Genomic DNA, 15,278 nt, shown 5'->3' with positions numbered 1-15,278 from the left:
TGATGAATTTAATTCAGCATGAGGCCAGGATGGAATATTTAGCATAGTTCTTCAATGTACTCTGAAGAACCTAACTAGTATCCAGCCAGGGGAAGGATGCATCTACACCGATTGCTTTACTGCCCTCCAATAATGAAACCACCTATGCAGTCAGCCCAGCATCCTCCTCATGATAGATGTACAATCCAATTCAAGACATGTACCCCAAAATAAGCTTTATTGCAAGGAAAGTGTTGTCATAATGATACAGACCTACAAATAATAAAACAAAAATTCTCACAAACATTTGTTTTAAAGTTGAGAACGGTTCTTTCCCAAAACCCAACACTGAGTGTAACTTGTAACTTAATCTTTGGTCAGCACAGCTATAGGATTGGAATAAACCTGGAGTCTGCATGTGCTTTGGCTGTTTCACATAATGAGGTTCTGTTCTATGATGAGTTACAGGCACCAGCTGTCAGAAAAAGCACCATGGAAACATACACGTAACACAGAATGGTACAACATTAAAAAAATTGCCTAAAGAAAACTAAATGTCATGTACAAACATCTTTCTTACAAAATAGGCTAGGATAAAATGAGGCATAAGGTGTATAACTACAGTATTAATGAAAGTTCTAAAAAGAGATGTCAAATACATTTTCTTGGTCTGCACTGCATAATTAGTTTGCACATATGGCAGTCCTGAAACAGCTCAATCCTAGTAAATGCACCATTAATCCAAGCCAGCACCAAACAGAATGAAACATTAGGTGTTCCTTTCAAAGAAAAGACTTGTTTTTGTCAGCTGCCTACAGTAATGCAAGTATGTAGAGCACCTTTTGTGAGAATGAGGTGGTTATGGTAACACATGTGGTACCTTGAGGTTATCGGAAGGAAATACAGTACAGGTTGGCCTGCAATGCTAATGGTATTACAAGCAGTCAAGGTATTTTGCTACAGTGGTTGTGCCTCAGCTTCCATTATTTCATGTAGCTGATACAGAATATAGTCCTAGTGACCTGCAGTGGAATATTATTTTTACAGAGACTAATATTGTAATTCTGGTCATTTAAGGTTTTTGTTTTTGGAAGAGCACTTTTAAATGCCTTTTAGATGATGGTATCAGAGCTGAAAGAGCACTGGTAATAGCATGGAAATATTCTTAAAAAAAGTGTTTGGACAACTGGCACAAAAAACAAAAGGAAACCTTTTTCTAAAAATCTACTGGATTTTTTGTTTTAAAGAAAGTACCTCTAAAATAGCTCAAATTTCTAAATCTAAAGAAAAATGAGTTTCCCTTTTGTTTACATAGTTTGTAATTTCTCCATATATTACTGCATTAAAATAAATAAACATCTATATTTTTTAATTAGCACCTATAGCAAAATACCAAAGTGTTAGACTGCTAACAGGAAAAAATTGTTCACATTTTTGTGCCATTTAGTGCCATATGTTGACCTCTTGAGCTTTAGTTTTAATATACTTTAAACTGAGGTTATATAAGAGATACAGTAACCATGGTTGCCCTTGTAATCAAAACTTTTGACCATGGCAGAGTCAGTCATTCCTCCTGCAAGGGTCATTCTGCAGTCTTGGCAGGATGGAAAGATAGAGGTCTTTTTCCTTCTAAAATTTAAGTTGTTGACTCCTTTTAAAGCTTTTGAAAAGTAGACATGCTCAGGTGGATAAATAGATGAACAGAAGTGATTCAAGAACTGGATTAAGTCTAGAAGGTGGCTAATAGAGTTCAATCCACAGTCTCATTCTAAGCACTTGTCCGATCTCTCCTAGGAGGTAGTTGTCCTCATTGCTGTCTTCCAGTTTCTTTAGCTCTTTCTTCTTGTATAAAGGAATGCTAGTTATTTCCAGTGTGTAAGTGCCAGGCACTGACCTGTTCTTAGCTGTGTGTAGGTAACTCAGTCCATCCCTCTGATGGATTTGAAAGATGCCATAGTCATTGCCATGGGAGATGATGTAGCGGACATGGTTGGTAAGAGGCTGTATGGCTGGCATGAGTTCTAGAATGTGGTGTTTGTTACCAAGCCCAGAGATGTTCAAGCTCATCTTCAAAGGAGAGTCAATGTCTAAGCTTTCCAAGCTAGTCTGCTCAATCTAAAGTGAAAGATGAGGAAAGGATAGTTAGCAAGAGACACTCTATATTATTCCTGAAGCAAGACAAGTTAATGAGCTTGATTAGTCACAGTTTATTAATTCTTCTCTCAAAAACTGCAGCTGTGAATGAATCCATTTATAAATCCTATCCAGCTGGTAGAGAACTATGCTGTTTCACATAACACCCTGTAAATCTTTAAGGCTTCTCACTTGGGTTTTACAGAATAATCACAGTTACAGCACAAAGTCCAGAGTTCAGTCCTGCCTCAGAGTTTACATAATTTCATGCTTTTGCAAAAAAAAAAAAAAAGTACATGTTGAGGATCAGAAAATAAACAGGAGAGTCTCACTTTCCAATCTGTTCTAAATTCCTAGTTATATGTCACTATGAAGTATTAGGGAAACAGAATGGAACCCTGAACTGCAAGTTCTTTGAAGAATGTTTTCCATATGAAGGTTTCATTGAAAGTCTACATCCTGGCATCATAAGAACTGTTTTCAGCAGCTGACAATGGTATAAGAGTAGTTTAAAAAAAACCCTGTACTTCTGGCAAACTGATTCTAACCTTCCATCTCTTTTGGGTGAAATTTTTGCTTTGATGTAACAAATGGAGAGGCATGAATTTGTCCAATGGTGTTTGATGTGAATACATATGGGGGGGAGGGAAGGGAAGGGAAGGGAAGAGATGATAAATTAGTCTAATAGCTTTTCTTATAACAAAAGGCAGATTTCTGTAGATAAGATCTGCTCTTCATCTAAAACAGTGGTCTCCTTTTTAAGCAGGAGTTCACTTTTTGAATTTAAGTGGAATCCATCTCAAACCAAAACACATACTTGTCCCACCTCTACTCACCCCATTATTTCTCCCTTCCCCACTTTTATCAGGGCAGAGGGCTGGAGTGTGGGGTAGGGAAATACAGACTCTGATCTTGAGCTAAAGGATCTGGAGTGTAGGAGGGGTTCTGAGCTGAGGTAGTTGAGAAGCAGGGGGATTCAGGGCGAGGTGCAGAAGAGGTTCAGGACTGGGGCCAGGATTTGGATGTGGGTTGCAGCGGGGCACTGCTTACCACAGGTGGCTTCTGGGTGGTGATGCAGGGGACTAAGGCAGGCCCCTACTCCCAAAAGCAGCCAGAAAACTCTCTCCATCCCTGCTTTCCCCCATCTGCTATGTGGAGATAGGGTACACGGTGGGGGAAGGGCACCCTGACATCAGTACCCCATGCTCCTCCTCTTGTTTCCTGCACAGCAAGCAAGAAACTCCCAGGAGTGGGGTGCAGCTCAGAGGCAGAGGGCAGGAGCAGATGAAGGACTAGCACTTGAGAACCTCCTGGCCAAACCTGTCAGGATCACCTCTCAAAGGCTCCAAGATCTATCAGTAGATCCTCATCTACTGGTTGGTGACCACTTATCTAAAAAAAAGGTGTAAGGCTGTGATTACTTTGAGAGGTCTTCCTTCCTTCTTTCTCTTTGATAGATCTTTCCTTCCCAGAAATGACTGGGTACCCACTGTGTGACACAGCAGAACTTTATCAATTCAGTTTTTTCTGCAATGGTAGCTGCACTCAAGAAGGGTCAGGTCTTATCAAAGTGCATACCATTATAGAGAAAATGTGTGGTAAGTAAAGCAAACAGAGGGTGACTGCAGGTGCTGTGACAAGTTGTTAATTGAACCTCAGACATGTTGCTAGCTCACAGGAAGTATATCTATGTTTGTTGTGGAAATTCTGAAGTGAAATTAGGGGTTTTCACAGAGCACCAGATAACAAATATGGCTTATTGTTGTCATGTGAGAGCAATAGTAATGTAGAAATTGTAATGAGAGTATAGGGTACAGTGAACTACAGTAGAAATTAATGTTGTATGAGATTTGCTTTCTTTAGAAGGTGAGCTCATGTTCCACTGCCATGAATGGCACATAAATAACTGGATAGATTGATAACAAGAGGACTGTCATGACACAGTGAACTACATAAAATAATATTGAGATGAACACCCTAGATAGGGCACCACACTGACATGAGGTAATTGTACATCACCATCAAGCCTAAAAAACAATTTGTCTCTTACAATTGTTAGTATGGTTAACACACACCCTAGTATAAATTAGCACATATATTATTCATGCTCCTCTTTCTGACATGGGACTCCCTTAGCAATAATATACTTATGTAAGAAACTTAGAAAAAACTTAAAAAACAACAAATAGTCTAGTAGCACCTTCAAGGCTAACAAAACATGTAGATGGTATCATGAACATATGTAGATCTAGTAGTAAAAACTTAATCTTCCATAGTGCTTTTCATCTTCAATGAGAGCCCTTCTAAAACTGCGAGAAGATTTATATCTCATGGTTGCTGTTTTTTAAAAACCAAATCAATAGTTCCTCATTACTGAAGCTTTCAGCAGTTGGATTACTGCCATAAAACAACATCCTGTAATGCAGATAACCCAGATTTGCTGCGTGGTATTGTAAGGGCAGGGGGAGGCCCTTGAGCAGTTCACAGAGCAATGGGTAATGTTGTCTCAATCTGGCCTTAATGCTTCTTGCTACTTCAATAAAAATTGACTTAAAACAAAAGGAACATGCCCAAAAATTCTCTGGGTAGAGATGTTAAAATGCGTTAATTGTGTAACTGCTGAAAATTTCAGTGGCTACATGTGAGCTTCTGCCTTTATCAGTTGCACGTGGGTAGCCAGCTTTTAAACCCCGGCACTGCTGTCTCTGTATCAGAGGTGGGAAAGGGGCAGGCGGGAGCAGTTACACATGGGGAGCTGGCTTCTCAGGTGCATTGGCTTCTGTCTGCCGTTTCCCCAGAGGTGGGGGGAGGAGGGAGGAGGAAGCTGTGTGTAACTGTACGTTAAACCCATGAGCCCAAGCTTATTGGTTAACTCTGTAAATGGTTACACTTTCACATCCCTGTTTTATGGTGGGAGTCAGCCAGGGATCTCCTCCCACATCTTTCTTTCCATTTGTCAAAGATGTACTAACACACAAGGAAGCCGGACAGTCTTGAGCTTGATCCAGAAGATGTAACTGACAACACCCAAGAACCATGCAAGTACACATTAACTCTCATTCATTCACTCACCTCAGCTTGTTCAGTTTCATTCACACTTCTTTTCCTCCTGCTGTTTTTCTTGGAGTAACCATTGATTTTGCATTCATAGCATGCTTCAGGGGACAAAGCATTTTCTTCATCTACATCTCCACCCAGAGGGAGGTACTGGCCTTGGTTGAATCCCGTCCCTGAGACACAATGGCTGTTGAATAGGAATGATCATGTGAGTGACCCATTTTTCAAAATGTTCATAGAGAGAGAACGTTTTCTTTTCACTTCAGTTTTATGTCCTCATTTAGATGGAAGAAAGCCCATCTAACCCCTTTCGCTGTTCCACAGACATCCTTGGGGAAAATGGAGATAGTGTGTGAGAACTTTTTGTTTGTCCATTATAGCGTAACGCGGTATACAAAGGGTGTTATCGGTTGGCAGGGGCCCTTATAGACTTCCTAAATCTTAAGGCACAGAATATTAATACATTACAAAGAATAGATCTCCAACAGGATGTTTAGCATCCAAAGTAAATGGACTGACAACTATTTCAAGCCAAGAGGCTATTGTAGTCATTTTGAATTATTCTTTTTTCTGTCTTGTCTCTGGTTGGATCAATGGCTGTGTCTATACTGGAAGGATTTGGCGATAAGTACTGTTGACATGTAAAAGTTACCAAAAGTAAAAACCCGTCAAATCAGTTTTTCTGCCTCACACTGTCAATGTTCATAGCCACATTGCTGGCAACCCTGTTGACAGATAGAGCAAAGCAATATGGGTAAGCATCCCACTGGGTAGTGTTCTGGGATACCAGAACCGATCCCTGTGCTGCTTCCCTTGTGGCTCTGTAAGCTCGGTGCTAGGGATGTAATAGTATAGTCAATTAACCAATAAGCTTTTGCTTAGCAGTTAATGCTATAGATTACATGCATTCCCCTTCCCTCCAGCCCCTTGCTAGTAAGTTTTTTAGCAGGCTGGCCAGCAGCCCAGCTCAGTCCTGGCTTGCACTGTGTCTGGGACCTACCCCCACTGCAGCTCTGCATTTAAAGTTTATTAGGAGCCCAGCTCGTTCCAGCTAATGTCGGGTCCAGGAGCTCAGAATAGTCACCCCCAGACAGGGGCAGCAACTCAGGGTGGCAGGCAGTTGGTTCACGAAGGGAGTTGTTTTTTAAATTGGCTCCCCTCGCAGACCAGCTTCCGCCTGGCACCCTACACTGCTGCCTCGAATAGAGACGCAGTAGCGTGGGGTGGCAAGGGGCTCCCTGCAGTGGGAGCAAAGTGCACTAACTGCCAGGCCTGTCCTCGGGGACTATAGAATAGTCAGCTAACTGATAAGAATTCATGAGGTTAATTGACTAGTCAATTAATCGATATTTAACATCCCTACTCCATGCTAAGGAATATCAAAACAGCACAGTAGTCTCTCCAGCCATCCCTCTGCAATAGCAGCCTATCTGGTGCTGTGTTTCTAGTGCAGGGCAGAGCAGGGCAGAACAGAAGCATTCCAATGATTTGTTCTTTGTTCCCCAAATGGAGCAGCTCACTAGATAACTCCCAGGCGTGTTGAAAGGAGAGGAGCACATGCCTGCAGGGCAGCAGAGATCAGAAAACACGGAGCACAACCATTAAGGCAGGCATTGTGGGATGTGGGCAGAAGCCAGTCCCCTCAACAAAACAAGCAGCAGAGTCCACACGGGTTCTTTGTTGACAATAAGGGGAGGGGAAAAGAAAAAAAATCTCTTGCAGGAGTGGAATTAGATGAGTAATATCGCGTTATCATTTGGGAAAGTGCTCCAAATACAAAATGTATTGTGACCAAAAGGGGAATCATAGCTATTACGTAATTTTGCTCATACGTTAGATATAAAATGATGCTATTTTGCAGTGAACATACACACCCCCATGCTTTTGTTTCTGATGTAGAAGGGTAATTCCTTGTTCTGTGTACCACCAATGTACTTAGGTTGTGCATAAGAAGAACTATGCAGATAGACTTGTAATTCTTTCCTCAGCTGAGAGGCAGGACACACAGCATTATTCAGTTCTGCAGCACATGTGACCTGTTACATGGCTTTGCACAGCATGCCTCCAAACGCAGTGGACTTGCTTCATCCCTGGGCTTCCTTTGCTCACCATCCAGTCATGCTTACTGTAGAAACTGCCATAGGGCTATATGGACAGTAGCATGCTGAAGTGTTGGAGGTCCTATGTGCTCCTGCACTAGTTCAATTGCTGAGATATCTGCAGCCCTTGCTTTTCATGGTGACCACTTATTATAATGTGTTACTCAATCATCATAAGTAGCTGGCAGGGAAAGTGTGTGGGGGGGGGGGGAGGGAGGGGAAGAGACTCACCCTTGTCCAACTCTGTAGTATCCAGGAGGGCAGCCACAGAGATAACCACCTTCTGTGTTGGAACAGCCATAATTGCAGGGGTTTTTAGTGGAAGAACACTCATTCACGTCATGGCATGCACTAGAGAACTGGTCATAAGAAAATCCAGATGGACAAGTGCACTTGTAACTGCCGAGTGTGTTGTAGCAGGAAGCAGTACCACAAGCACTAGGGTTGGTACATTCATTTTCATCTAAGTAGTAAAATAAAACATTGTTTATCTGGATGAGAAGATGCCACCTTGGAGTCATAAACAAGATTATGATTTCCAGGGAAGAAAAAAATATTTAGAATTTCTAACACCACACCCAAGGCTGGCATTGACCAAAGAGTCCTTCCCCACTTATGACTGGCTGCCCATTCCTAACAAGCTCTAATCCTCCCCTCTGCTCCTGACATTCAATGAGAAAGGCTCAGCCTGGGGTGATTTCAAATTGCTACACCTCTTATCCCTCTAGTCCAGTATTCTACCTCTGACCATGGCTGGGAATCAAATGCTACAGAGACACCGAACTATGTATTTTAGAAGTAATCAAGTCAAATTTACACTGAGATGTTTTCAGTCTGAAGTTCTTTGCTATTCTTTTTCTCTTCCCACCAATACCACATTTTTTCCTAGGATGCTATTAGGTGAGGATTAAATTGCAGTGGGGAAGAATCTTTTTGTAGCTTTTAACCCACTTAAGTAAAACCATTTGAGTTTGTTCAAATACAGTAAACTTCCGATATTCCGGCACCTTTAGGACCCAGGGGGTGCTAGATTATCAGATATGCCGGACTATCAGAAGGGGGGCTGTCAGGGATCTAGGGTGGTGTGGGGGGATGCCACCCCAGACCCCTCATAGCCCCCCCCTTCCTATAGTCTGGCTCTGCCCCCGGCGTCCCCGATTCAGCTGCTGCTGGTCAGTTTCAGCAGCAGCTGAATCAGGACGCCTGCAGCAGAGCAGCTGGGGTGCTGCCAGGTTGGTCCAGTAGCGCCGCCCCTTGGCACTGCGAGATCAACCCTTCAGCACCCCAGCTGCTCTACCCCAGGTGTCCCCAAGTCAGCCACCGCTGAAACTGACCAGCGGCTGACTCCGGGAAGCCTGGAGCAGAGCTGCTCTGCTTCAGGCTTCCTGGAGTCAGCCGCTGATCAGTTTCAGCAGCAGCTGAATCGGGGACAGCTGGGGTGCTACCGGGTTGGTCCTGCAGCACTGTGGGGCGGTGCTACGGGACCTACCAGCAGCACTCCAGCTGCTCTGCCCCCGGCTTCCCCGATTCAGCTGCTGGTCAGTTTCAGCAGCGGCTGAATTGGAGAAGCCGGGGGCAGAGAAGCTCCAATGGTCTGGCTGCCCGGAGCACTTCCGGGTTCCTGATGGTGCCGGACCATCAGATGCCGGACCAATGGAGTTTTACTGCATTCAGTGTTAGGAATATGAAAGGTTAAGTAGTAAGCATCTCCCTTAATGAGTGACGCTTAACGGTTCCAGTTAACCATTAACTGGTGGGGATTGGAACAGTTGTCTGGAGCATTCCCTGTCCATGGTAGACCTGGGTGCCCTGCAGGCAGGGGCTACTCCGGATGTGCTGGAGTTGCTTCAATCTGGCCTTTGCAGATGTGGGGGCTCTCCAGTCCAGCCGTGCTTGAGAGGCCCCCTTTAATTGGTAAACAGAATTTTACATCTCTACTAAGTGCTTCACCCATAATTTAATTGTAGGACCCAGGTGATCTTAAATATTTTACTTTGGGGAAGGTGGGAACTGAGGAGGGGAGGAGGATTTAAAAATTTTTTAAAGGAAAGAAAAAGAAATGAGCTTCTCACAAACACAATGTTAATGGGATTACTGTTTGGGCATCTCATCCTTTTTTGTAATTTGTTTGGACAGGTTATTAATAAACCCTTATGTAAAGAGAGCACACACTGGGGGATAATCAAGTAAATTGTACTTAGCTGTGGAAAATGTGTAATTATTTTTCAGAAGAGACTGCAAGCAGCATTAATTGTTGCACAGGTTACCAAATGTTCTTCAGTTGGATATGGAAGTCATCCTATGTAGGAATGTACATAGCCCAGAATGCTACCTACTGATTATCTTTATAAAACCCTTGGGAGGTAGGGAAACAGTAACATCTCCATTTTACAGCTGGGGAACTGAGTCAGAGTAAATAACTGATCCCTTCCAAACACACATGGTAGGCCACAACCAGCAATTTCATACTCAGTGCCTTAAAACACAAGACTCTCTTTTCTCTTTCCTCAGTGAGAAGGTGAGACATTATTAGAGCAAGCTTTTCTAAACATGACTCTAGAATCCTAGATCACTATGGACCCTGAATCTCACTTGAAAAAATTAGGTGAAAATAGAATCCTGCTTGAACATGTTAAAAGTATGTACACAGATATATATATATGTCTGTAGAGAACACACTATATGTCTGGGTTAATTAAAATATCCTATAAGGCACATGGTTTTAAAATGCTTCAAGAAATTACATTTGGCACAAGTGTATTGGGTTGTTTATTGCCATGTTTAGCAGAGATGGAATGTTGCCAATAAAAGCACATTTGGTAGGCTTGTAACCAGGTTGTGTTGATATAATTAGATCTGACATTTATGTGTGGAATGTCTTTCCTAATTGGGAAACTAAATCAGATGAACAAGGGTGAAAAAGCTGTTTTTATAACAAAGTAAAAATTTCTCCGTGTCTGTGCAGCTGTGGTATGCAGACAAATTACCATGTAATAGAAGTTAATCTTATCATTTACATTGAGGTGCACCACATGAAGCGATTCCGTAGAAAAATAATTTTGGAAGTGCCATGTATAGGATTAATACTTCAGGTTATGTATTTAGCACATGTGGAGCCTTCACTTTCTTCTGCTGCAGCTTGTTGTAGTAGATGTGTATTAGGTCATTTTAAAGCATATGATAAGAGTTCTTTACCATATTTTAAGTTTTTAAAACTGGATTTTCAAGACTATTAATCACCACAATCACTGCAGCCAAGTCATGATAGACTTAAAATGTCTGCTGGAGACACAAACGTGCTGTATAAAAAGCAGCAGCAGAACAGTGGCAATGATTCAATTCTTTGTAAAGCCCTTGCCCATTCCCAAGCAAGAAATTTGACATTTTGAACCTAACAAGTTTCACATATGAATGGAGTGTTCATGAATAGCTAGAAACGATAAATGTATCAAGAGAGACTAAAGTGTATGAACTTTATTAGATTTCCTCAATTCCCTTTTGGGATGTTAAGTAACTCTCCTTGCCAGATACCTAAAGTTTTTCAGAGCTCTCTTTCAAATGACTCTAGATCGCTTATTTCCAGATTGTGGGAATTCTCTTGAACTGAACATTGTTACCACACCATTTCCTGATGCCCTGCTTGCTGTTCTGATGTCTGGCCTTGCAAAATTAAAGTTTTTGATGGGCTGTCATTTATACACTAATTTTTAATTTGATACATCTGGAAGATGACTATCCTTTCAATAATGCACATACATTTTTGTAATTTATAAAACAACTATGTGAAATAATTATCAATCCTCCAAATAGAATGAAAATAGCAATTTGGTTATTTTTACCTTATCTACAGTATAAAAAAAATGTAGCCTTTACACTGAGTGGATACATTCAAACTAATTAAAAAAGAAACAAAGCATAGCGTAATTTGCTCAATATTAGCATTTCTAAGATTTTTTTCATCTTTTAAATTAAATGCAGTACACTTTTATGCATCATTGGTTCTTTAAAAAGTGAGTTGAGAGAGACTGTTGGCCTGACATTCCCAGATGCTAATATCCTCTGTTTTTTTATGAGGACAGATACATGGGCCATGGAATATACACTACTCAGCCAATATACTTTGAATGGGTAAAGTGACTTCCTCTTTAGTAAGTCACATTCAGTTCTAAATTTCTCTACCAGACTGAAAACACAAACTCATTCCCTAGATCATAAATTAATGGCTTTCAACCTGGGCTCTGCTGTCTACACTTAAGGAGGGATCCATACTAGGGATATGAAATAATAACCAGTGGGGGCTGGAGCAGCTTCCCGCATGTAGACAGGGGCACTCTAGCCTGGTAGGAGCAGCTCCTACCTGTGGTGGCGGAGGGAGAGGGGATGACTGTTACATATCAGCCAGGCTGGAGCAGCCCCCCTGCTCAACTCTCCTTTAATCATTTAACTGGTTAAATACTACATTTTTTTGGTTAACCAATTAAACAGAATTTTACATCCCTAATCAATACCGTAATTCAAAATTTGTTTAGGGGTCCATGAATGAAAAAAAGATTAAAGGCCATTGCCATAGATTACCAAACAGATTTCAAATAGTAACGCCTATGGAAACATGATATAGAATTGTAGAGAAAATTATTTATAGTTACAAAAAGAGCTATAGAAAATTAATAAATTTTCTTTTGACATCCGTGGCATAATTTTTTTTATCCATGCTATAGGATAGTTTTTAAAAATGCACACGTGACATTTGTACTCAGTTCTATAGATTGAGATAGAATTTATAGTGAGCCATATTGCTTTCATTCATACTAGATTTTTCCACTAGAAAAATATCTTGAGCATTTCAAACCTTGGGATAGATATGAATCTGAAATTTAGAAGTGAAGATCTATAATTTCATCCCAGCCCCACTTTTAAATTTTGTTCCCAAAAATATTAAGTAGCTATTGCTTAACATATATTTGATCATCTTTCATTGCCTTATTGCCCTTAAGAAAAATGTATCACCGCATTTATTTGTCTTTGAAAAATGTGATGTTCTATTATGTTGGGGTTTTTATATTTCATAGCATCCTGAGTGATTTTTTTTGGGGGGGGGGGGGGAGGGGAATCCTTATAGTTAATCTTTCTTTATTTAATTGCATTTGCATCTATTGCTGATGTATGTCCCAACTGGTGGGTTTGTACATTTGGAGTTATCTGTGTCTACGTAGTCAATAGCTATAAAGCACTAAAGTGCTAACCTAGTGTCTAGCAAGGGCTTTATAGGCCTTCAGTGGCAATTACTTTGAAATTCTATGTCTTTTCCTCCCATTGCAGTGCAGAAACATTAATCTGACATGATTTTATATAACTGTACTCTTTTTATATTAATTAAACTTAATATAGTGCTATTCTGACTTATGAAGTGAAGTAGATACCTCTGAACCTAAAAGATATTCATAGTGTTTCTGAAAAAACTGAGCATTTTGTCATTTTTATGTAACTTCTGGAATACAGCATAAAAAGGAGATAATTCTTACCAACACACTGATTCCACTGATAATGTTGAATGTACCCTTGTGGGCAGCCACATCTGTAGCCACCCAGGATATTCTGGCAGCCATGTTGGCACCTGTGGTTTCCATCACATTCATCTACATCTGGGGTTGTGAGGGGGAAGAAAGGTACAATGTGGAAGGAGAAATGGCTACACAAACTGCCTGCAATAAGTGAGCAAACCAGCCCAACCACCACACAACTATGATTGAGAGACTGTACTTTATCTAATTCTTCACCCAGGTTTGACACCACATCCATAATTTGGCTCCTTAAACGTATTAGTAAGTTGCAGTGAAGCTTGTGGAACTATTTGTTTTAGTAAGAGTAGCAAGAATGGGTTCATATCCAGTAACTAGAAATGGTGTATTTGGTAAATATCCCCAGTCCTATGCACATATCCAATGTTAAAATGTGTGAAAATTTCAGCTGTTACATGTTTACATGCAGGGGGAAGGGGAAGAGGCTGTTCCCAGGAGCTGATGCATGCAGGGATCCAGCTTTTAAGCCACCTCTCCTCCAGCGCTGTTGCCAAAAACTGGATTTTGGTTAAAGCCTGTCATGGTGAACAGACAATTGAAAAAATATGTTTGGGGCAAGTGAAACTGTTTTTCATTTAAATAATTTAGAAAAATTACTCTAGTTTACAGAAATGTTGTTTTGAAACAGAAAACAGGAATTTTTCAATTTAAAAATGTCACTGTGTTGTTTTGACAATATCCAGGCTGAGCATTTGTTCAATTTGCAAAATTCATTGAAACCAAAACTCCCATTAAATATTTTCATGGAGTCACAACTGCTGGTGTATAGCCTTCTCTTGGGAGTGTAGATAAGCAGTTAGGCTGCCTGGGGAAAAGAAATCCCATAACTGAGGAGGTAAGTTGCTCATTTCCTTGGCACACTTGCGAAGAGGGGCTAGGCTGCCTGGATCAGAGAAGAGACTCAGGAAATAAAGCTGGGTGGCCTGAAGAGCATAACTTTAAAGCTTAGGTTCAGAAATAATCATCATACATGTCTTTTGAGTATTTTTAATGAGGAGGTAAACCTGGTAGAGCTCTGCATATCCCTGGCTCATTTTGCATATGCAGATATAAATTTTGTATCTGGAATTCTGCAAATTTACAAATAACCACGTGCACAGATATGGATATCTGCACATCATTTTTGCAGATTCAGATACCAATTTTGTATCCACATAGGGCTCTAAAACTGGGTGTATTTTTGCATGCAGAGAGGCAGGAATGAAAGGTATTTTATGCAGATAGTATAAATTACTAATGCAATGGAACGTGCGGGTACAGCTAGGAAGTTAGTTTCCATTATGCAACAGCACTCAGAGTTCTGCTTATACTAGTTAATAGCAAACTGAGCCGAGTATACACAACAAAAGGATAAGCAAGTTGTCAACACAAATCTTCTGAACTACGTTCTTGTTTTTTCACATCTGCTGTTTAGGCTAAGGGTCTAATGCTGCAGCTTATGCATGTACTCCATTTGACTTCAGAGGGATGACTTACAAAGGTAAGATCTACAGATTTCTGTGTTAGCAGAGAATAAATGGCTTTCAAATATTTACCTTCACAGTTTAACCCAGTAGAATCTAGAGAGAAGCCTCTCTGACACTCACAGCTGAAACTTCCAGGAGTGTTTTGACAGATTCCTTTTAATCCACAAAGTGATGGCTGTGAACCACATTCATTGTTATCTAGGGGAAAAAAGTGATTTAAAAAAATTATACAGGTATACTAATGAAGGGAAAAATACATAAGGGTGGAGTTAAAAGGGTACACATATAAGGTAAATATTCACAACTTTTTATACTGTAGTTTGAACCTACTTGAACATCTAATTACTTGATTTGCAGACTTAGGCTCTGTCTACACTACATGGCTTTATCGGAAAAAAGGTATGCAAGCACAATTTGTGTACCTTTTTTCGGAAAAGGCTTTTCCGAAATTTGGCCCGTCTACATTGGACCAAATTTCGGGAAAAAACCCTCTTTTGGAAGAGCCCTTATTCCTCTTGGGAGGAGGAAGACAGGGCTTCTGAAAGAGCACATCTGCTCTTTTGCCAAAAAAAAAAAAAAAAAAAAAAAGGCGGAAGAGCAGATGCATTCCCTGGACACGGCAGTATCCTGGAAAAACCCTGTAGTCTAGACATAGCCTCAAATATTTGTGCACAACTGAACTGGAAGGGCAAGCTGTACTGTGATTCAGTCTCCAGTGCAAAATACAGCTTACAAAGTAGGTGAGGAAAAAGGAGAATGGTGTTTTTTAACATTGGCCCACAGTGTATAGTATGTAAACAGATGCCTTTAATTGGTAAGATAAATAGATGTATGCTAAAGATTTTTAAGACCTCTGTAGCTATCAAAAGAAAGAAAAAAAACTTTAAAGTCATATTTTAATGTATTACACATGTGTCTCCAGGTGCTTACCTGGAGAATTAATATACAGTAGCTATCTATAAATG

General features: G+C 40.6%; 1 protein-coding gene across 1 annotated transcript in view; it reads right to left on the bottom strand.

The window, feature by feature from the left end:
- Window positions 1-200: 200 nt before the first annotated feature.
- The window catches only part of FBN2 (fibrillin 2), a 279,412-nt gene continuing 264,334 nt past the window's right edge, over window positions 201-15,278 (bottom strand). The window contains exons 61-65 of the mRNA XM_006131867.3: window positions 14,383-14,511; window positions 12,791-12,910; window positions 7,500-7,731; window positions 5,185-5,356; window positions 201-2,094 (exon numbers count right to left, since the gene is read on the bottom strand). Of these exons, the coding sequence (XP_006131929.3) occupies window positions 1,720-2,094; window positions 5,185-5,356; window positions 7,500-7,731; window positions 12,791-12,910; window positions 14,383-14,511 (1,028 nt within the window). The 3' untranslated portion in view covers window positions 201-1,719. The remainder of the gene's footprint in view (window positions 2,095-5,184; window positions 5,357-7,499; window positions 7,732-12,790; window positions 12,911-14,382; window positions 14,512-15,278) is intronic.

This window comes from Pelodiscus sinensis, chromosome 6, assembly GCF_052426305.1.
Source record: "Pelodiscus sinensis isolate ZL-2025 chromosome 6, ASM5242630v1, whole genome shotgun sequence".
NCBI lineage: Eukaryota > Metazoa > Chordata > Testudines > Trionychidae > Pelodiscus > Pelodiscus sinensis.
The sequence above is the reverse complement of the archived record's forward strand: the minus strand, read 5'-3'. Positions and strand labels throughout refer to the sequence as shown.